We start from the raw sequence: 24,190 nt of genomic DNA on the forward strand, positions 1-24,190 counted from the left end.
GGCTGCATGGAGACCTCCTAGCAGCCTTCCAGTATCTGAAGGGGGCCTATAGGGATGCTGGGGAGGGACTCTTCATTAGGGACTGTAGTGACAGGACAAGGGGTAACGGGTTAAAACTTAAACAGGGGAAGTTTAGATTGGATGTAAGGAGGACATTCTTTCCTGTTAGGGTGGTGAGGCACTGGAATGGGTTGCCCAGGGAGGTTGTGAATGCTCCATCCCTGGCAGTGTTCAAGGCCTGGTTGGACGAGACCTTGGGTGATATGATTTAGCGTAAGGTGTCCCTGCCCATGGCAGGGGTGTTGGAAGTAGATGATCTTAAGGTCCTTTGCAACCCTAAAGATTCTATGATTCTATGATTCTGATTTTCACAGCTGTGTGACTTGTCAGAGGTAATATGAGGTTATCACTAAGGGTCACAGGATTCATAAGTCATGATTGGCAATTAAACAATGTTGTTGTGCAGTTTTATTCACTTAATCATGATTTTCAATTCTCTTTAACAATGTGAGAAATTCACAACTTTTCGTGACTGAAAGCAGCAGAGGCCACAGTTTAATCATCTCTGTGCTTGAATACAGAGGAGACAAGTTTCATTTCTTCACCTCAAATTTTTCTTCATAGGTGCAAGTGGTGAGTTTTGCCACAGAACATAACTGGGATTCCTTAGACTTTTATGATGGTGGTGACAACAATGCTCCAAGGCTTGGAAGTTATTCAGGTGACTGAGAAGATTTTACAATAAGTAAATCTTTAAACTGCCATGACTTCTTAAATATGATGGATAGTGGCTTAGCAACTTCATCTGCCAGTTCCCTCAGGACTTGTGGATGCATCTTGCTAGCTCCCCTGGACTTGTACTTCTAGTTCTTGTGTGTGTGTTTGTTCCTCCTATAATTAACAATGGGTAATTTTCTTTCTGATTTAATCAGTCATCTCTTAGCAGACTTTATAAAGCTGGATATTTGAAAATGTTAGAAATGAAATAACATTCAGAGGCTCCCAAACTAGATATCTGTTAATCTCAGGTTCTGCTCACTCTTAACATCAGGATCAAGAAATATAGACATCTAAAACCAAAATGCCTCTTGAAACTGCAAATAAATAAATTATTCATTCTTTATACTTATTTTATGTAAACAAGACAGTTCTATTTGCCTTAATTTGTTTTGTTTTCCTTTCTTCTACTTTGTTCGTGTCTACAGAATGAGACCACAGACAATAATATTGTCTTGTGCTGAAAAACAAATAGGTGATCAATCACATTTTTAAGAACAGCCCTACAATATATGTTAAGAGCTGCTTGATATATAGGATTTGTTCTCTCTCTTATGAAAACCCTTGTGAATATTTCTCTTTTCCTGGATGAAAGCATGTAATATAATTCTATATTAGACCTTGCTTCCCTGAATGCCTACAGTTCATGTCTCTGGTATTGTGGTGCACTGAAAACGTAATAAAACTTTTATAGGGACAGATACTTGGTAGCATCCATGATGGCAAAATATGGTGGAATTGGTTATATGACCTCCCCCTCTCCCTTACCCCATTTCTCTTTTTCTCTTTCTCTCTTTTTATATACACACGTTTATGTATTTAGTTCAGTTTCTGTGCATTTCAGTAATATTTTGATTTCTCATTTCAGGAACAACTATTCCTCCGCTTCTCAACAGCACATCAAATAATCTGTACCTAAATTTTCAGTCTGATATCAGTGTTTCAGCTGCTGGATTTCATCTTGAGTATACAGGTAATTCAAACATGTTAGATTAATGAAGATCTGTTGCTGATTCCAGACATCAGGTGTACCTAAACAATATAAAAGAGGAATTTTCAGTCCTATTGCACATAATGTGTTACATACCGTTACTTCAGAGTAATTGATAAAATTCACATTTAATTAAAAGTGAACAGTGTCATGCTTGAAACCTGTGCTGTGCTGTACTGTAAGTGCTGCAAAGTTTAGTTTGTCTTGCTTTTGCTCTCTGAAAAGCTTTTCTGAACACACAACAGCCAGAAATGAACACAGATATGACAATCTTGATCCCAAGATAGACCATATTTATATAATTATTGCAGGCAAAACCAGCACACTGATTCGGGGGATTTCAATTCAGCTTCTTTGCCAATTAAAAATTAATTACTGATTCTGCTACTGAAGAAATATGATAACAAAACAAACCCTTATGGAAAGCACCCCTGTTTCCCTCTGGACACACACTTTTGTTTCATCAAACACTTCACTGTCCATTTGGTGAGGGAGGGGCAGTGCAGCAGTCTGGGTCAGTGTCCCAAGGATCCTCGCTCTTGGTGTCCACTTGGGTGGGCTGTCAGGCTCCAGCCACTGCTGCAGCTTTGGCTGCAGTCTCTGGTTAGTCTTGTTCTCTCTGTCCTACTTCAGTGAGGTCTCCTCTCCAATTGCTCTGGCCTTGTGGTTCCTTTCTTGGTGCTGACTGACATTTATGCACATTTTCACAGAGGCAGATCTGACAGGTGCAGACACACCACAGGCTCCTCTGGTGAATGCATCTATGTCCAGCAGCAGGTCAGCTGGAGCTGGCTGGAACTGTCTGTGTCTAGTATAGACCATCATCTCTCAGATGCATCCCTGCAGCCCCACACTCCCAAAATCTGCAAATACTGACCAACACAATCATGTTTGTACTATATAGTATGTATTTTATATGCGTGTGTAGGACACAACACTGAGTCACTCTCAGTGAAAATGAGAGAATGAATAAACTGAAAATAGCAGCTGTGCTTCTTAAATGACAAATGCTCACAGGTTGGTGAGAGCATACCAGAATTATTTCAAATGCTTTTATTATTGCTGAGTACCTCAGTGGAAAAAGCTATAATTATAAACTTGTTTTTTTCTCAGTGAGATTGCCTGAGCTGACTGACAGGAATTCTGGCAGTCACTAATATTTTGTTGCAGATTTTTTTGTTTTTTTTTTTCCTTCCCAGCTGTGCAGTTCCCTCTGCTTATATTGGTGCTGGTGTCTGATCTACATAATTGTGTCACGGTTACTTCTTGTCAGTTTTACAGTATGCAGATCCTATGCTCTGGTTGTCTGATTAGCCATTTGGAGAACACAGCATTCAAAAATTGCTTCCTGATCACATGTTTTTAACTAAACATTAATTATAGGTTAGAATGATTCTGGATTGAAATTCAGATACTATTTCAGCTGCTTACAACTTTAGAGGGAAAGAAACTGAAGAAAGTTAGGAAAACAAAGTATAATGAGACTGAATCCAGTGAAAGTGAAATTGCATCAGTGTATTCCTATGTGTCCGAATAACAGAAGTGTGTAGTATACTGCTGGTTTGCAGTTTTCACCTCTAAATAAAGAATTCACAGTAGATCATTTAAAGTACTGGTACATACCAAGAACAATAGCTGTATATGTATGTATGGATTTATACAGGGGTATATGTGTGAATCTATACAAATGTAATACTTTTTCGGTGTGAGTGCATGAACCCAAAGTATATACTGAAAATTTGTGATTCAGGAAATACTGACGTCCCTCAGCAGATACACAATTAACCAGCTCAGTGAAATATGCTGTTTTACAAAATTACTTAATAATTAACTTTGCATGTGCAGGTGATAGAGATATGTGATTAAAACATCATATAGACTGTTGTGGTTTAATCTTGGCTGACAACACAGCTGTTTGCTCACTTCCCCTCACCATTAGGATGTGGGAAAGATTTGGAAGGAAAGTAAAATTCATGCACTGTGACAGTTTAATAGGAGAGAAAAGGAAGATAATATGCTACTCCTCCTTCTTCCCCTCTTAATAATAATTGGACTATACAAAACAAGTGTAGCACAGTGCAATTGCTCACCACCTGCTAACCGATACTCAGACAGTCCTGAGCAGCAGTCCCTGGCCAGCTTTCCCCCTAGTTTGTATACTGAATAGACATCATATGGTATGGAAATCCCCTTGACTGTCCTGGCTCTGTATCTTCCCAAGTTCTTCCCATGCCCCACATCCCACTTCCTCCTCACTGGCAGGCCAGTATGAGGAGCTGAGAAGTCCCAAGTGTAATCACTACTTAGCAACAACTAAAACATTGGTGTGTAATGAACATATTCTTATCCTAAATCCAAAACACAGCTCTGCACCAGCTACTAGAAAGAATATTAAATCCATCTGAGATTAAAACAGGACACAGACTTTGGGATGGAGTGAGGAAATTGCAATGTCTAAGGGTATCATCTTTACTGGAAACAAATGTAAACTTTAAGAGCAGAAATTTCATGGGAAGTAAAGAATTTCAGTTGGAGAGTAAACTATGGTGACCTCTTATTTAAGATTTTCCGTGATATGTGGTACATTTTATAAAAATACACTCTAAAATAACCATCATGTTGTGCATATGCGGGAATTATTGAAGTAAAATCTATGATATTCAAAGGATAGAATTAAGTGAACATTATAACTCCATAAAATCTGTGGAATAGATAATCTATAAATTTTTAATAAAAATAAACCAGAAATTGTTGTCAAGATTATTTTGAAGTTAAAATACGGATTCACTGTAAGTAAATTTCTATACTGCAAATTGCAAAATACTGACATGTTTTTGGAGAATACCTGTGGAAAAATGCAATGTATTAGGCATCCCTCTTTGTTTACCACTCTCTGCCACACACCACAGAATTAAAGCATGGTTTCAGAGGATGAAATCTGGATTCCTGCTATGCAAAACTAAATAGGAGAGTTTACTTCAACATCTCAGCTAATGCCTTCACACATGGACAATCACCCTATAGAACCACACTAGCTAAAGCTTGAAATAATCACCAGTCACCTCCTTATTTTCTACTTGCCTTAGCACAGTTTCCAGGAGGATCTACTCCATGATCTTGCCATGCACCAAGGCCCTCAAGACTGTCCGGCCTGTAGTTTCCTGGGTCTTTCTTTTTTCCCATTTTAAAAATGGAGGCCTTTCCCCTTTTTGATTCAGTGGGAACATCACGGGACTGCCAAGACTTCTGGAACTTCCTGGGTAGACGTAATGAAGACTCTATTTCTCTTTTGAATATCTATTAAAAAAGCATGCAGTCTTTTGGCAAACCAGCTTCTATTGCAATCAGAAAGTTGAAATATTAGTGTTATGACTGAAAGCTATTCCATTAAAAACAGCAGATTAGGTGAAACTCGATGTAAATATTTACTCTCTGTATGTACATGAATGGAAGAGTAGAGTCAGACCTGTGAAGAATTGAATGCAGGTGAACAGTTATACTTCTCCCTGGTGTTTCTGTGTTCTGCACTTAGTGTGGTATTGGCCAGCATTCCCTGGAACAAATGCTGAGAAAGAAGAGTGGGGTGCTCCCAGTTTGAATTATGTGGCTATAATGAGGAGTGAGAATGGAGCTGAAAATGAATGAGTCTGAGCCAGGAGACAGTGGAAATTCAGAGAAGAGTTTGAGTTGAGACTGCAGATTATTGTGAAGTGTTTCTTGCCACCCTAATTTCTTCTTTCCTTTTCCTTTACTCAGGGAAGAAAGATTTTCTCCTTACATAACATTTGGTACAAAATAATTCACTAGTTGCTTGCCCACAGAGAAACTGCTGGTACCCAAGAGCTTCCTAAAACATATCAATACAGTGTGCCTATGTACAGCATACACAAAAGTTCTGTGTGAATCTAAAACCAGATTTTATGTTCCTTGAATTGTCTAAACTTCTCAATTTTTCATAGCTATAGGTTTGGACTCTTGTCCTGAACCACAGACCCCAAGCAATGGGATTAAAGTTGGAGACAGATACATGGTTGGTGATGTGGTGTCTTTCCAGTGTGATCAGGGCTATTCTCTTCAGGTGAGCCAATTTTTCAATTACAAATAGTGCATTTTAATTCTTTTAAAGTGGTTATGTTTGAGTCTGTCAGTATCAAATGGACACTGAACTCTTCAGAAGTTTTGAGCATGTGATAAACTTGCAGAACTGGTAGGCTTTTCTGCCAAATGTTAAATTAGCAACTGTCAAAATATTCCATCAGAAGTGTATGGCTCTATATTAGTAGTTATAGGTTGTTCTCTATTACTGATGGCATCTTTGGTATTCACAGCTGAGCAAAAGTGCTGGCAAATCAAGTTAAATCACTTACTATCCATTTAAGATTTTTTTTGTTCTCCATATATAGGAGAAAAGAGGAAGAGAAGAGGGGGAATAAAAGCAAACTAAAGGGAAGGAAATAATTGTTTTTCAGTAAATCAGGTAGTCAGTTATTTTATTTAAGTATTTTCATGGGGTTCTTTTCAAATATGGGTGTATTTTTGCCATGAAAATTTGCTATGCTTTTGTATTGGCAAAAGGCATAACTAGGCACAATGCAATGATCGTAAATCACCAGTAGGAATCTGTCTGCCTATAGGAAAGTTCTTGAGAATATTTTAAAAAATCTGTACAGCTACACTGTCAAAATGATCCAAAACTGTGTATTGTTTCCACCTGATTCCCTGAAAGGACTGAAGTTTCAAATGAGAGGTTATTGTTTCAACAACTATGTTTTCTCATGTGTGACTCTGAAGACCCTACAGTTTTCACTTTATCTAGCTGTTTGAGAGGGTAAAAAGAGAGAAAACAATCATATTACCCATGCTTAGTAAGTCTTAAAGAGAGAAAATGTTTTTTATATAACAGCACATAGTTAACTGCTAATGGAGTTACTGATACCTTCCAAGTAAAATAGCAAAAGGACAGCTTACATACCTTTCTTTCTTCCTTAACATCTCTCTGGCCTGCAACACGTTTTAAAAAAGCTGATAATTTCAAACATTTATTTTATATAATATTTCTGACATTTATTTTATATGACATTTGAAACATTTATTTTCCATAAGTCTGTGAAGACCTGAATACTGGGCTCATATATACTGCATCAAAAATAGAAATCTAATTACTTTTCTGGATATTTTAAAAAACCCTGCTTATACCTGCTTATATACTGTGTTTTTGCCACTCATTTTTATGGTGGGTCTTGGAACTCACTTGTAGCAGATTGCCTTGAAATCATAACACCTCTATTGTAAAAGGACACATCTTGTAAAGTTTTCTTGAATATTTCAACATTTGGCAACTTAAGCTGACTGTTTCGACAATGAAGGTAATGACTGCATTTAGAATAGGTATTAGGAATTTAAGATGTAAAGTCAGTACTGCATAATGTATGTAGCTCATATCTTTTTATCAAGTTCAACAAATGATGTAAATGTAATTGTTGCTTCAGTTAGGCTTTTTGTTTCTAGACCCTTGGTTTATACTAAAGTTGGTATTATAGAATTCATCTGGATACTGTTACACTGTTAGAAGTAACATTAAGGACACAGACACAATTATCTAGTGGGCTAACAGTTAACATTGCAGTCTTATCTGCTGTATTGAAGGTATAATTTACATTGTACAATGAAGTTGTATCTTATTAGTTTTATATATTTCAATGATGTTTTAAATTACAAATATATTTTTGAGATACTAATGCTGTATTGTGTGTATTTTTATTATATGAGTTATCAAATATTGTGTCATTTTAGGGACATTCACATATCACCTGTATGCCTGGACCAGTGAGAAGATGGAATTATCCAATTCCAATATGTTTAGGTATGTAAACTTTCTTAAACATACCAGAATGAGAAAGCCAGAGGACTCAGAAAATCTGCAGCTTAACTGACCATTTTCACTTCTAATTAAGTTCTTCTAGTTCCCCCTATTCTTTCTCCTACATCTACCTCATTATTTCTAAGTATGCTGCACAGTTATTTTGGCAAACCTTTTCTGAAATGTCCAATAATAAAAAGAAAGAATGACATATGTTCTAGTCATCACTATCAGTGATGTGACCTCCAGAGACTCTTGCAAACATAATTAATTTATGAATCATTTCCCCTGCAGAGTGATGATATTAACAGAAATACTAAAACAGAAATAGCATTACATTTTCATCTCTAATAGGTTCAGCATGGGCATGTCTGCTCAATTTCAGAAGACACATTATTTTTCAAATTAGACTATATACATGACCATATTAATATTATTGGAAGAAGCAGTGGAAGCCTGTCAGAAGCCCAAGTAAAACATCTGAAGTGCACTCAAATATACTCTTTTTATATGATGAATAAATTTGAGGGATGTAAACTCTTTCCATCTCCATTCTCTTTCACTAAATAGAAATGCCTCTTTTCAAGGTTCTTAACAGCAAAAGTTACCTATCTTTGTAATGTTTAATGTATGGAAAGCAGGATGATGCAGACCTCATTAAATATTTTATACTTTGCTTTTCTTCAAACCAGATTATGTACCCTCTTGAGTTGCCTCGCATAATACTGTTCTTAATCCTTTGAGTTGTTAAAACCTCCTATGAGGTACTGAGCTCCTTCAGCTTAGAATTTATAAATATTCAACAAGATTCAGATATTTGTAAGATTTTTTCCTCAGGGGTTAGTCTTCAGTTTCCATCAGTATGCAATAGCATATGTCTAGAAAGTCTGATATGATAACTGCACTGCTCTGTGGTAAATTCTGAAGACAAGGATGCTGTGCTGAAATTTCAGTTTTTTTTTTCTTTTTTCCTTCTTTTTTGCAAGTAATGGTTTTTAATTATTTCAAAGAATTTAGCAACTGTTACTTGGAAAAAAAGTTAAACAAAATTGTATTTAGCAGAATTAACATCTTCATATCCAATACTGAAGTGTAAGGTACTTTATACACTGATGCCATGCCTGAAAAAAAAGGCAAAATAAAAATATGTTTTGTTCAATTCCCAGAAATATGTATATTTCTATGATTCTGTGTATGCATGAACATTTTCTAAATCTGTTTATTTTATCTAATTTTTTGGAAAAGCAGGATACAAGTGCAGTTTTTAAAAGGCCTCTTAAAACACTTTGAGTACAGAACCTGTTTAAAATACATTGTTATCTTACATTATTAAGATGCTCCTTTACAAACTGATGTGGAGCTGTGTCAATGTTGCTATGAGCTGACTGATATGTGTGGCTTGCCTGTTCACAAGGATGGCTCATGTGGACAGAGTACTGAGTAAAAATCTGGTCTCTTTTCAAGCATATTGTCCCCCAAGTTAAAGCCTAGTCAATTCAGAGTAGATACATATTTTTGAAATACCTACTTGTAAGTTACTTTCTTACAAATAGTGGTGAAGGAATGTTTGTGTGTTTTTAAAAATATTTATTATGATATTAATAATATTGGAAGAATCTTCAATGTTATGGATAATTTTTTAGCTCATTCTACTCCTCTGAAGAAATGTCTGTTTTGGTTTTTTTTTTGCAGCACAATGTGGTGGAGTCATGTCGGACTTCAGCGGAGTGATCCTCAGCCCTGGGTTTCCTGGCAATTATCCTAGCAGTTTGGATTGCACATGGACAATAAAGCTGCCTGTTGGTTTTGGTACGTGTTCTTTTGTGGATTTAATTTGCTAGGATTTTTATAGATTCAAAACCCTGAACCTAGTTTTTCAAATATTGTGCATATGTATCTCGGGAAAAACAAAAAAAAAAAAAAAGAACTATAATTAATTTAAGGAAGTTATCAAAGCCTTGAAAGAAAACTACAGAATAGAAAATCTACAAGGTTCTTGTTCTTTCATCTAATGTATAATACAATTTTCTGATAAAGGAAGACAAATACTTTTAATTACAATCAAGCACTGTTTGATGACTTAACAGGCTTGCTTTCTCTTTGTGAGGTCATAAACCCAACAAAAATAAATACAAACGTTTTAAACCAAATTAGTGTCACTTTAGGAGAAATTAAAGCTGCATTTGAATTCCTTATTTTATCATTAAGCTTCTTTGAATGTGCTAGGTGAATGTCGCAGCCGCATACAAATGTTCTTGGAAGAGACCTGTGGAAGCCTCTCGCTCAAAGGTGTCAAGCTTCCCACTCAAAGTGAAACTGTCAGTAACACTAGATCAAGTCCGCTACAACTGGCAGGTCCTTATCAGGAGTGCTACTACTCACCTAATCAATTCTGTACCAACAGATAGGGATGTTATGGTCCATATGCAGAACTTCACATTTCTTCTGCAAACCCTTAAGAAGGGTTTGTTTTCTCAGTCTCAAATTGGGCAGAAGTGCCATTTAGTATATCATCCATGCCCCCTAGTTTACAATCCTCCACATAGTTATTGAAGGTGTATTCTAATTATCCAGGTTTCTCCTGAAGAATGAAGACCTTGAATAGTGTAAGCTCCCATATCAACCCATAAAATATTGTGCTTTTTACTGGCTACCAACTGGACATTGAATGACTGACTATCATCCCTGGAGCCTTAAAGCTCCATTTATTTTTAACCTACTTCTCCATTCATCCAGCTCATATATGTTCAGCTTCCAGATGAGATTCTGCTACAAGTCTGAGTGAAAAGCCATAGCAGGGTGAAAGTATGTTATATCCTCCCTTTGTCAGTTTAATCACAGAAGGAAATAATGGTTTATTAACTGTGATTTTCCATGAATAAATCTGTGTTGATTTCTCCTGAGTCCCTTTTTGTCTGTTATGTATTTGGAAATGGCCTCCATTTAGACAAGTTCCATAATCTTTCCATGGACTGCAGTGAACCTGCAGTTACCACAATACCCATCCATGTCTTAAAGGTGGATATGTCTACAGACTTTTTTTTGGTCACCAAAACTTCTCTCATTCACCATGATTTTGCATAGGTAGTATCATCATATCAGTTATATAGGCTAACCTCTTGAGCAGCTTTGAGTGGATCCTATGTATCTATCATTGCATAATGTTTGCTCAAAGCTAGCCAATACAGTTGTCCCATATAATTTTTTACACTTGCGACATTTTTGAAGGAGCACGTGTACTTTGATTTTTTCTTTATATGCTGCTTGAATGACATTCTGTTTTTTTCAGATGTTCCTTGCTATTTTCTATTGTATACTTGTCATCTTCTGCAATATTCTTGATTATATAGAATTTTCGAGTCTTACACAGTAAGTGAATGTGACATGCTAAATGGTTTTTCCTTCTGCATTCTGTTCAGATTCTCTATCTCCTCTTTTTAAAATCAATTCTGTGATCTTTTTGATTGTATGTCCCATGAGCCCAGTTCACTTATGATGTAAATGAAAGCTAGCTGTTCTGCATGGGTTGTTTAAATTGAAGACTATTAAACATTCAGTAACACTGTAACCTACTTAACAGAATTTATCTGTGGGAAATAAATTATGTCAGGATAGAGATTTCCATATAGAACCCAATTTTTATGTTTGCATTTTTTTCAAAAGACACAGGATTCAAGTTAATAATTGATTTTTTGTATTAGCATTCTATAGAAATAGCATTGAAAATTTAATTCTGCCATTAGCTGAATTTTAGACAGCTGTTTAATCATGAGTTATAATGCTGTCTAGAATCTTCAGATCCCAAGCAGATCCCTGCTAGGTGAGTTATCAAAGAAAATTACAGAAGTAGTAAGTGCATCATCCCTGGGTCAAAGAGGGAAAAGGGATATTCAGAGCTGGGAACAGCATATGTTGCCAGATGCTTTCAAAGACATTTGCTAAAAAAGAAAAAATAATTAAAATCTGGAATATAGATTAAATTTCAGATTCCATAACATGGTGTGATCAACTGCATACAAAAACTGCTGTCTTTTTATCCCAAGTGTCTTGCCTGAGGGTGGTGAGACACTCAAACAGGTTGCCCATAGAAACTGTGGATGCCTGGAAGTGTTCCAGGCCAGGTTGGACAGGGCTTTGAGCAACCTGGTCTAATGGAGGGTGTCCCTGCCCATGGCAGGGGGGCTGGAACTAGGTGATCTTTAAGGTCCCTTCTAACCCAAACCTTTTTATGATTCTGTGATTGCCTTAATTTAGAGCTATCTTGCCTCTTTTCTACTACTGACTCCTGACTCCAATCCTTTTGCTTTGCTTGCTGTCTCCCAGGCTTATGTCTCAATTTCTTACTCCATGTCCAAGAATTTTGATCTGACTCTTCAGACTCCTATTGAAACATTATATTATTAACATACTATGTAATTTCCCTTCCATTAGGAGGGAAATTCAGCTACTGAAATTTTGAAAACAAATTTTTGGATGAAATAAATAAATTCAATTCCACCAAAATTAATAATTCTGCACTGCTTTGTACCAGCTGAAGTTTATTCACTTGTTTTATGAACTGTTCTTCAGTTCAGGAACAGGAAAATGAAATGCTCCTTTTTCTAGAAGAAAATTAAAGCTGCACAGATTGAAATGTGCTTCACATTTTTGACCATCTTAAAACAAGATATGGTTAAAACTGAATTTAAAATAAAAATCAAATTTCATTGAAAAAAAGGAAAAAAGTGACATGAAAAAGTGATGGCTGTAACTGGTTTTAGCGATGCTGTTGTTTTAGTTCAGTAGTGGCACATATATCTAACTCTTGAGTAGTAAATTGAAAAACTCAGAAATGCTATCATGGGAACTTTGTGTAGGCTTTCAGTTTAAGTGTTTCTAACAAGATTTTTTTTCTGAGTTAGAAGTTATGGATCATAAGCTTTTCCACTTTATGGCAACTAATGGTGTAATCTAAACCAATGACAGGCACTATGTTGATTTGGAATACAAGGTTACTTTATATGATTTGTTGCTATTTTTTGAGATTTGTGGTTAGATTTTATGTTAAATGCTAATTAAAAGGTGCACCCAAACTGAAAAAAAGCCATATTAAAAACCAGTCTAAAAAGCAGAACTCTGAGACAAACAGAGGCAGGTGCTACAGGCTGAGCAAAGGATGACTACTTTGGAAGATTGATGTGGTTCAGAACTTGTAGTGAAGGGCAGTAGGGTACAAAGGGCAGAATGATGGACAAAAATATATTAGGGCTGGTTTTGTATTGAACAAAATGGGTGAAAGAGAAAATGCTTGACAGTAAAATTGCATGAGTTGTCAGTTATTAATGACAGCTTACAATGTGGACAAGAATTTTTTCACAGGATTGTATAAAAGGCCAAGCCTACAAATACCATGCATATAAAAAGAGCAAAGTTTGGATATAACTGGATTCCCTGTGTAGGAAATATATTTGTAGGCTGCCAAAGTCAAAGAATGACACTTACGAGTAGAAGCTTTCTTATCAATATAAACTATCTTCAAATAAAGAGAGACAGACATGATCAAGGTAACTGTAATTTAATAATGCACCAACCTTTTTTCCTGTAGCATATAAAATGTTACATGCTTCACAAAACCATTCATATACTTTACATGGTATCTGGGGAGAAAGCTCTAAAAGACAGTGACAAACACTATTTAGCTATTACAGTTTAGGAGTTACAAAATTATTCATGACTCCTCAGTAATTAATCTAACATTTTATCTTTTCCTTTCAATTTTATATCAAATCATGTTGATTGACTTTGCCAGTAACATCAGTGGGACTCAAGCATCTTCTTAATGAAAATATTCCATTGTCATTCCATAGCTGCATTAGCTCCAGACAAAATACAAATTCTATTTTTTTGTAAATTATATAGAAATATGCATATGCAGGAAAATGTTTAAAGAGCCCTATGACTACTTAGCTGCTGTGCCTTTTCCTTCTGCCATGTAATCATTGTGATACATCACCTGGTTACGAGATATAACTTGATAATGGATAGTAAACAACCTTTCTGATCCTTACTGAATCAAATAATCAGAAATTTCTATTGTCAGGATTGTCGTATGGCGCCGTGTGTGCATGAGAATTCAGTAATTGAACTGCATACTGATGAATGATGGTTAGATAATATCATTTACATTTTTTGTGACATAAAAAATACTATATATGTTGAGAGATGTAAGGGTTGTGGCCACATCCTGCAGGCACTCCAGCTGAGGATCCCCCTGCCCAGCTGCTGGAGCACAGCCCAAGGCACAAGGTCTCTGTCCCGGCGGGGGTACATGGCTGTACTTTTCCATTTGCAGATTCAAACAGCAATGAAGCTGAACACACACATGCACAGGGGATGGTAAACCAGGGGGACCCTGTACTGGGAGGGGTACAGGAATCGGTAGACCTATACAGACCCCTGAGGGGATGTGCAGGGTAAATGGGAGCAGAGAGGAACAAAAATGGGGGTAGGCATAAAAGGGCATAAAAGGGTCTTTTTTGCACATAAAAAGGGGCCAGTCAGTATGTTTGTCTGACTCAACCATGCACCTTATCACCAGTCTATCCTATAATCTCGTATCTTCTTATTAAATCTTAACTGTGTCTCTGTTTATCTTCACTCTATCCTGTGTGCATGTGTGCTGCAAGGACTTAGTGCCAGCTACTGGTGAGACTTGAATCTGTGAGTGGAATTTGGTGCCAGCTACTGGAGTCAGACCAACAGTGTATGTGCCCCTGACTTGTGGTGCTAGCTACTGGAGTGGGGGTCTCAATGCCAGTTACTGGTGAGACCTGTGCAGGTGTGTGTGTGTGTGTGTGTGTGTGTGTGTGTGTGTGTGTGTGTACACAATACCCCAAGTGAGGTCTCACAAGAGCAGAGTAGAGGGGCAGGATCACTTCCTTCCACATGCTGGTCATGCTTCTTTTGATGCAGCCCAGGATATGGTTGGCTTTCTGGGCTGTGAGCACACACTGCTGCCTCATGTTCATTTTCTCATCAACCAGCACCCCCAAGTCCTTCTCCGCAGGGCTGCTCTGAATATCTTCTTTGCCCAACCTGTAGCTGTGCCTGGGATTGCTCCGATCCAGGTGTAAGACCTTGTACTTCCTTCCCTCCAGCATATCAACCGAACCACACAGCTTGGTGTCATCGGCAAACTTGCTGGGGGCACACTCAATCCCACTGTCCATGTCAGCAGCAAAGATGTTGAACAAGACTGATCCCAACACCGAAGCCTGAGGGACACCACTCATTACCAGTCTCCAGCCGGACATTGAGCCATTGACCACAACTCTTTGTGTGCGGCCATCCAGCCAGTTCTTTATCCACCGAGTGGTCCACCTATCAAATTGATGTCTACCCAATTTAGAGACAAGGATGTTATGCAGCACAGTGTCAAACGCTTTGCACAAGTCCAGATAGATGACGTCAACTGCTCTACCCCTGTCCATAAGTTCTGTAGCCCCATCATAGAAGGCCACCAAATTGGTCAGGCAGAATTTCCCCTTAGTGAAGCCATGATGGCTGTCACCAAGCACCTTGTTGTTTTTCATGTGCCTTAGCATGCCTTCCAGGAGAATCTGCTCCAAGATTTTGCCAGGCACAGAGGTGAGACTGACTGGTCTGTAGCTCCCCAGGTCATCCATTTTCCCCTTCTTGAAAATGGGGGTTATATTTCCCTTTTTCCAGTCATCGGGAACTTCACCTGACTGCCATTTTTCAAATATGATGGCCAGTGGCTTAGCAACTTCATTCGCCAGCTCCTTCACAACCCGCGGATGGATTTCATCAGGTCCCATGGACTTGTGCACGTTCAGGTTCTTAAGATGGTCTTGAACCAGATCCTCTCCTCCAGTGGGCCTGAGGTTTTTCTTCTCACAGTCCCTGTGTCTACCTTCCAAGACTTGGGTGGTGTAGTCAGAGCATTCGCCAGTGAAGACTGAATAACATACATTCAGTGCCTTGGATCATGTTAGTATTTCAGTTTTAGCATTTTTTACCTTGCCAGCCACTCAGAATTAGTAATGCATGAAGAGAATGCTTCTGACTGAATTCCACGGACTGCATCTGGGAGCTAACACATGCGTTTCCCCTGGTTGCATTATTTACTGATATTTTCAGTGTACAATGTACCAACGTAATTTTCCCTCCTGGTATTGATACCAGTGGCTTTTATTTACTGATGGTGTTTTTCAGGTGTCCATTTACAATTTGTGAATTTCTCGACGGAGACCATACATGATTACTTAGAGGTTAGGAGTGGATCTACAGAAACTAGCACTGTTATTGGGAGACTAAGTGGCCCTCAGCTACCAGCCTCTCTGTTCAGCACAACTCATGAAACCAGCTTATACTTTCACAGTGATTACTCACAGAACAAACAAGGATTTCATATTGTATATCAAGGTGAGATTTTTGACATTCTTATGTGAGAATGAGGTAACTGCTGAAGTTATTTTTTCTTGGTATTTTTAAAGGATAAACCTGAAATAAAAGATTTAGTGTGTTTCAAACCGAAGTGTTATGCATTGAGATGAAACAGAAGAATTGAGAAAATCAAGATGAAAAAGGAAAAATAATTGCATAGTATATCTGAAAAGCATTTCAAATGTAGGCAAACAGGTAATTGCCTATATCTGAATTTGGTTGGCATATTAATTTACATTGCATGGCTTTACAAAGTACGCATCTCTATTGTTCAATCTTTATAAGCATATGGGAATCTCAATTTTGTGTCTTGGGTTATGGAAGAGAAGTATCTGAATATTGTTTTAGAGTACTGGATTGATGTAGGCTAGTACAGAATAATGCCAACCCAGAAATCTCCAAATCTGTTTTATTTCCTAGTTCATAATTTCCCTCCAAGTTTCTTGTTCTGTTGTACCCAAATAGATCACACTGAGCTTAAGAAGACTGCAAGAACATTATTCTATTTATATAATTGCAGATTCATTTAAAAAGGATTAGAACACCACTGTTCACAGAAAAAGGTCAATTGTACAGTTTAAACTGTACCTGTTTTCATGATACAAATAATGTCAAAGGATGTTTTAAACAGTTTTTTTTTCACAGCAGTCTGCTATTGCTCTTTCAATAGTAACAAGTCCAAATTGACTTGATTTCTATGTAACATTCTGGAAGTGAACCACTGTAAAAAAGTGCTGCTTATTTCTTTTTTTTTTTTTTTTTTTTTAATATGTCAATTTATGACTTAAATTGCCTGGTAAGATTTTCATTTCTTATTTAGATTATGATAAAATTTGTAGGAGTAAGGGAACTTACTACTACTTTTAAGTAAGCAATCTTACTAGTAGTAAGTAGTATTAATCTTATCTACTGCTAAAAAGGGCAGTAAAAGGTAAGAGCATATACTGTTACTGTCATTAATAGTAGCGGCGTTTAATATAAGTTCTAAACAACAGTAATGCTCTTCCACCTGGATCTCTCTGTGCTTTCAGTCTTGGAAAAGTGTTCACCTGGCAACACTGCATCCAACTGCTCTATGCCGTGCTTTTCACATAAGGGTTCTTGGTTCAAGCACTCTAGATTCCACCTTTCATCTTTTAGGCTGTTGATGTGAAGGGGCTTTTTAGTTAGATGCTTGTTCTGCTCCTTAATACTGCACACATCACTCACTCATCATGCAGTTTAGGCTGATTTGCTTTTCATATTTACTGTAATTCTGCTGTTTGCCTTTATCCTGCACTTTTTTTAGAGGTGCATGGGCTGTTAGCCTCCTGCTTGTCATGGCATCACATCAGTCTTATGTAATTGTTAGGTTTTTCCCCACACTTCTAGTTTAGACACTCTTCTGCAGCTTTTTAAATTTTAAGGGTGCACTTGGAAGCAATTTGAAGCTTTAATGAGACAGTCAGTGGCACTACCTTTTTGAAGATATAAGCGGAGAAAACACAAAGTCAAAATTCCCTTATACTCTCTTTTTTACTGCGCTACTTCTGTACTTACTGAAATTAAAAGAATTAAGAGGCTAGTCTCATTTTTGCCTTTACACACTCTGTTCCAAAAACCGATGTGGTAGGGTGTCTGGTGTTTATTTACTCACAGACACACAGACACACACTTAGGTTATCAAAGTGTAAGGAACAGATCTAAACCTTGTGTTAGTATTATGTTTTCCATATGAGGTTTGGAATTGGAAATTTCTATGCATATTTCTGGAGTCGCTGTGGGAATTTTTCACTGTTTCTCCTATTGTAGGACCAATGGTTTTGATTATCACCATGAAGGAACTTAAGAAGCAGTTTTAATCTAATTAAAGGCTTTTATTTTTGAAGTAACAAAATTTGTATTTTACAGCCCCATTGTTATTATTATTTATTTATTATTTCAGCATATCAGCTACAAAGCTGTCCTGACCCTCGACCATTTCGTAATGGTTTTGTTATTGGAAATGACTTTACTGTGGGACAAACTATTTCATTTGAATGTTTCCCTGGCTACACATTAATTGGAAATTCAGCTCTGACTTGTCTCCATGGCATCAGCCGTAACTGGAACCATCCTCTCCCCAGATGTGAAGGTATGTTCTGGGTGACCTGTGAGCCCTTCATTATTTGTAAATCTTCCTTAGATTCCTGAAAAAGCACAGACACAGTGAAGATACTCATATTCAAAACTGTCATCCCAAAATCCTACACTCCTGGGATTACAAGATCCAAACACATTTAGCAATTAAGTAACTGACTAAAGTTTTCTACATGCTTAAACATAGGCATAGGACCTGAGTTAAAGGCCTAACTTCCCTCTATATTAAATGGTAAAAGTTCAGCTTTAAGAATGAGATCTCCAGTAGCAGGCAAGTTGAAGAGGAACGCCTGGGGGGAGATGGGGGGAGAAGGGGAAATGGGAAATCAAACCCAGAAAATAACAAGCTGCCTTCTTTTTGGATTTTTTGCATTGTATTGTGAATCATTTACCTAAATTCAGGTACTTAAATTTGAAGCCTCATTACTTAAAATTCCTTCCAGAGTTGATGAGCCACAGGCATTTCTGATGGATGTGGTATCTAAATTCAGATCCATCTGATACTGAATTCAGAAGGAGAAGGCTTATCATATAAAAGACAGATGACACCTATACTGCCTGTCTTTTGAAAGGGGAAGAATTTAGTTTATCACAGTTAAGTTCCAACCGCCATTTTATGGATCCTGAGGAAATAGTAATGGTTCTAAACTAAACAGATTAGCTTTTTTTTTTTACTTAGTTCTAGCTGTATGTTGTGTGCCTCAGAGTCAAGAAAATAATTTATGTAATGGAGTGATTCTGTTCCTTTGAATTGCTTACTGGAAGCAAGAATTTAATTAGTAAATTGTAAAATGCCCAAAACATGCTGCTGTTCTGAGTATCAATTTTGATGAAGCCCCTGAACAGGGTGGAAAGTTCTTTGTTTCTACTTAATGTGATGTGAAAAGATGAAAAAACCTATCCTGATAATCGAATTCTAACATGTGTGCTATGCTGCATGATTGGCCTGCCAACATTACTCAGATACCAGTGAAATTTCTTAAATTACAAGGGGTTTTATGCAAATATTTGCCATGGTATTTTTTGTAAAGGGTTTTGACAATTTTGGAAGCTACTGATGTTTTTGAGTTTTGTTTATTTTTTCTTTATTATTGAAGGAAAAAGATAATTTGTTATGTTCTAGTTGTACTTGGTTTGATTTGAGATAAAAGCCTTGTGTTCAAAAGTATTAAAATGAAGCGGGCTTTTTTGTATATGCCTAGTTTCAGAAATGCAGAGTATGTTATGAATTTGTATTTGCTTTAATATGATTATTGTAAGGCAGCATATACTAAGTCTTGTTTAATGCCTCAGACTTCTTGAAGCAGACAGCCAGAGTCATATCACTGGACATGCTTCCTGTGTAAACAGTTTTGTTCTCTTTAATTCTCATGCACCTAAAATCCCTCTAACCTGTGCTCAGCAGCATCTGCTACTCTCTGACCCTTCTTAACTCACCTCCCTCACTTTCATCCATTTGGAAGCTGTTCCCTCTCCTTTTCCAAGAAATCTCATTTCCTGGCAATCATCTGCCTATGTCTTCACTCCCCTAAGACCCTGCTGCAGAAGAAATGCTGTCTGCACTGCTCAAAAACCTTTGAGTGTTTGAAGGCAAAAGCTGAAGAAAAGCATTATACCAGCTGTTGAGTCTGAATGGATGAGGTGTGACTGAAAGTCTCCTTACCCTACAGTTCAGCATCAAAGTATATATATAAACCATAACACATGCTTTACCTAAAAACAAACAATGCATAATTCCTGTATGTCAAAACTATATTTCCAACAGTCTGTTCTCTATTTATAGGTTCTTAAGCATATTTTAAGGAATCTGGGTTCTCATCCCATGCCCTTTTTTGGGGTGGAGTGAGGAGGAATGTATGTAAAATGAAGAAAATTATACCATTTTAGGCTTTGCTCACTTTTCCAGAGCTAGGTTTCTATAATGTAGTTTCTTTTCTGTAATAACATGGTGGTGTCATATATTCAGCATGCATCTGAAAATTCTGTGAAAAAAAAATCATGTAATTGCAACCTAACAGTTTTCCCAAAATGCATATTTCCTGAAGTCCAAAACCTGTATTGTCAGTCTTACACTGTATGATGTCTAAAATTAGTGCACTTCATCAGGAATTACAGAAGGACTTTTGTCTACCAGAATTTGTCTCCGGAAATGCAAAATTGCTGTTCATACTGTAGCACGCAATATTTTCATTTTTGAATTCCCCTCTAATTTTTCCCCATCCTTCCATTAGCATATCCCTTCTCTCACTTGTTAATTTAGGTGAGCTAACTTCTTGTGAAAATAAATGGAAGCAATTAATGAGATTTGCTGCTAATTTGTAGCGGCCATTTAAACAAAGCTGTAACAAAATGGTTTTCAATTGTACAGGGAATAATTTAACCCAGTGTATAAACATTACTTTAGTTTCCAGTTCTGATAGTATTTATGACATCAGGATTATTTTTTTTCTTTCAGATTTTACCAATAATGTCAAAATAGACTTCTGACCCTGCAAAAAACTCAGTAAAATACAGCAATGGTTTTACACAATCTAGTTATATGTGTTTAAAAGAAGAGCTTTTACATGGTCTAAGTAGAATGCAAAAAGCAACTAATGTGTTTTAAACACAAATGTCTTTTTATAGCTCTCTGTGGAGGAAATATAACTGCGATGAATGGCACCATATACTCTCCAGGATACCCTGATGAGTATCCAAACTTTCAAGACTGTTTCTGGCTTGTAAGAGTACCACCTGGAAATGGAATCTACATCAATTTCACAATTCTTCAAACAGAGCCAATATATGATTTCATAACTGTCTGGTAAGAAAACACTTTTAGCCTTTTATATATATTTTTTTTAATCTTCTTGTGACACTATTCAGCAAAGTATGGATTAAAAAGAGTATATTTGTGATTTTTCTCTTGAAACTGGTGTTCTCTCTAGGGGAAACTGCACTAATTCGTGCTTTCTAATGTGCCATTCTAGATATAGCACTAGACATGAAGTTTCATAGCCCTTGTCTTAAGAATTCAAAAACGATACTAGTGTGCCTCAGTTTGTTAATGAAGTGTACAGAAGAATCAATAGGACACTTCATCAACAACCAAGAGAAAAAATGTTTGAGTGATAATAAGCAATTGCAGATGTATATAATACAAGAAACTACAGCAACACTTTCTTAATTTCTTGCAAGTTGTTTTTTTTTAAACTGTTAAGAGTACAGAAAAGGAGAGACTATATTTGGCTATGACAAGAAGAGCTGAGCTGACAATAAATGTAAACAAATTAAATTTTCTATATACTTGATTCCATGTCTATCATAAATCTTTTCAGACATTAGTCTTAATTAAAGCCCCCATTGTTCTTAGTTGCAAAGTTGGTAAAGGCAGAAGGATGTAAGGAAGTGTAACATCTCAAACAGTAATCTTGAAATTGTTACCAGTGAGTCACCTAGACATTTCTACAGTGGTTAAGACCTTTTGAAAGCTTGCCTAAAACAATAATCCACTGGTAATTGAATCTGCAGGTTGAAAATCCACAGGTTGAGAGTCTTGTAGTCTGAGTAGTGCAAAATAATGAGAAGCAATTTGGAATATTAAATATTAAGTTTATGTTTCTGTTGCACGAAAATCTAATTTGTATTCATATAAATTCATTTAATTGAGGATTTCATTCCAACTTTCCTAAGCATTAAACAGATCTCTACACCCTTTTGTGAACATTTCTGCAGGTCCTGGAGTTTTTTTCATCATGTGCGCTACAAACTGTCTTGGCCCGCATCCTGGATACTTGATCGCTTTGTCTTTAACCAAAATTTGATCAGAATATGTATTCAGACTATTGCTCTGATAAAAATCAGATAATTTTGAATTCCTTTAATTCTTCACCACATGCTTTGTGTATCAAATTTAAGCTGACTTTCAGAATCTTTCCTGAATTAAATTACACTTTTTTGTGCATACAGACATCTTTTCTCTATTTTATCCCACAAATACTAGAACACCACTGTCCACCTTTAGTGCTTCTTCCATTTGGTTCTTCCTTTCTACCAAGTGATTTCATGAGCTAACAGTTGTCCTGGCTGCGTTACAAATTTAGATCTTACATTAAAATTAATTGTCTATACTATAACCCAGGTTTTGTTCATTGTATGTTCTTTGTTGATGTTTTAAAATGTTTTGTATCATGTTTAGAGTAACATCACTTTTAGGAGAATATTCTGTAATTAAAGCGTCTATTCTGCTATTCATGTATATTTATTTTCAGATTTCACCTAGAATGTTATCCCAATAACAGTTAGGAAATTTAAACTTTCATTATTTTGATCTGAAAGGAAGCAAGTAAAAAAAAAATAATGCCTTTGCTTTATGATTCTGTTCTCTGTACAGTTCCACTGTTGTTTAGAGCTAACTTTGGTTCATTTTTTCTATTTAAATGAGTATTTCAGTCTTCCATAAGGTAGCAGAGATCATACTAGCAGTACATGCATTTAAGATAGCATTGTAACATTTACGGGGGGGGGGGGGGTAGGGGGGCGCTATGTTAAAAAATGCTGACATTAGAGTATAAACTTTTTTAATGAAGCCAATATTAACTTATTTTCTTTTTAAAACTGAATAATGCTAATCGCTTATTTTTCTTAGAAATGACCAAAATCAGAAGACTGGGGGACATGAGGAGTATTCGGTTTATTTATTCCCTGATAGCCACATTTGAAAATACAGATATGTAAACACGATCAGTCTGTGACAGGAAGACGAAGTACAGTCAAAAATTAAAATATTTGTTTGAACGAAGAAAAACCTTTTTGTATCTGTTTCCTTAGGGATGGACCGGACCAAACTTCTCCTCAGATTGGACAATTTAGTGGCAACACTGCATTAGAATCAGTCTATAGCACTTCCAATCAGATTCTGATCAAGTTTCATAGTGACTTTACTACCAGTGGCTTCTTTGTACTTAGTTATCATGGTAAGTGTGACAAACTGCAGTATTTCGCTGTCTGCAGAGATTACTGCAGACAGAAAACTCGTGAAAAAGATTTACTTAATTACTTTTTTTTCGGAGAAGGGTTGCTATTATTAATAGGACTGATCACCACATAAGTAATGCAAACATATGAGAGACAATTACGAATTATGAAAACAAGATATTTTCTTACCACATAGTAAATTTACTAGTAATCAAGAAAAAAAAAACAAGCAATCAAAATCACTGTGAAGAGTGATATGCAAAAAATGTAGCATTAAGACCGTACAGTTCAAGGTGCTTATCTTCTCACTGCTTTCAATGCTTCTAAAATATGATTACTCAGTAGAAACAAATGATTTTACCTGAATACAATATAAATTTTCTGACTGACAAAAAAAATTTACTAATTTAATTACTAAAAGATACCAGCACAGGAAGTAAGAAAGAGGTATATAAACGTAGCTGAATCATCATCTGCCATAAGTAGGTGATGTTTCCTTGCTAGTAAGAGATGCTACATGAAAATGTAGTTTCAGTGAAAAACAGAAACACTGATCAACCTGAAGGTACACCTTAAAATGTAGATGACTATACATACTATCAGTATAAGTACTTCAGTGTGATTTCTTTGGCCTATTTCTGTCCTAATTGCATTCAAATTGAAGAGAATTTTGTCTTTGTCCAAACATAGGCCCATCTGTGCAGGTTCTCTGTGAAAAAAATACGGCTATATGGCTTCTGCCTGCTCTTCCTACTTGTCCTTTTTTATCATTTGTTTCACTTAATTATTTTGCTTGGCTGTTGCATACATATGTTTTAACTCAGAAAATTTTTTCATGGGAAACAGGATTTGAAGTTTGAAAGCAACATTTTTCTCTGAGAATATGTGCAGGTGAGATGGGCTCACAATATTTATTTACTAGGAAATTTCACATTCAAACTGGTTCTGTCCATCAGTTATGCTTCATCTAGGTAGAATATTTTGGATTCTAAATGTTGTCTTTTTTACAGTTTTAAAAGTGGAAGCGTTCAGCAGTAAAAATA

The 24,190-nt window shown here is 36.5% G+C and overlaps 1 protein-coding gene across 3 annotated transcripts in view; it reads left to right on the forward strand.

The window, feature by feature from the left end:
- CSMD3 (CUB and Sushi multiple domains 3) overlaps positions 1-24,190 on the forward strand; it is a 578,676-nt gene that overhangs the window by 468,151 nt on the left and 86,335 nt on the right. For all 3 annotated transcript variants that reach the window (XM_062627150.1, XM_062627151.1, XM_062627152.1), the window contains 9 exons: positions 625-721; positions 1,646-1,750; positions 5,728-5,846; positions 7,562-7,631; positions 9,321-9,437; positions 15,843-16,052; positions 17,998-18,186; positions 20,817-20,994; positions 23,001-23,146. In XM_062627150.1, coding sequence (XP_062483134.1) covers positions 625-721; positions 1,646-1,750; positions 5,728-5,846; positions 7,562-7,631; positions 9,321-9,437; positions 15,843-16,052; positions 17,998-18,186; positions 20,817-20,994; positions 23,001-23,146 — 1,231 coding nt within the window. The remainder of the gene's footprint in view (positions 1-624; positions 722-1,645; positions 1,751-5,727; positions 5,847-7,561; positions 7,632-9,320; positions 9,438-15,842; positions 16,053-17,997; positions 18,187-20,816; positions 20,995-23,000; positions 23,147-24,190) is intronic.

This window comes from Pezoporus occidentalis, unplaced genomic scaffold, assembly GCF_034315485.1.
Source record: "Pezoporus occidentalis ecotype Australia unplaced genomic scaffold, CSIRO_AGI_Poc_V1 ctg3, whole genome shotgun sequence".
Classification (NCBI taxonomy): Eukaryota; Metazoa; Chordata; class Aves; order Psittaciformes; family Psittacidae; genus Pezoporus; species Pezoporus occidentalis.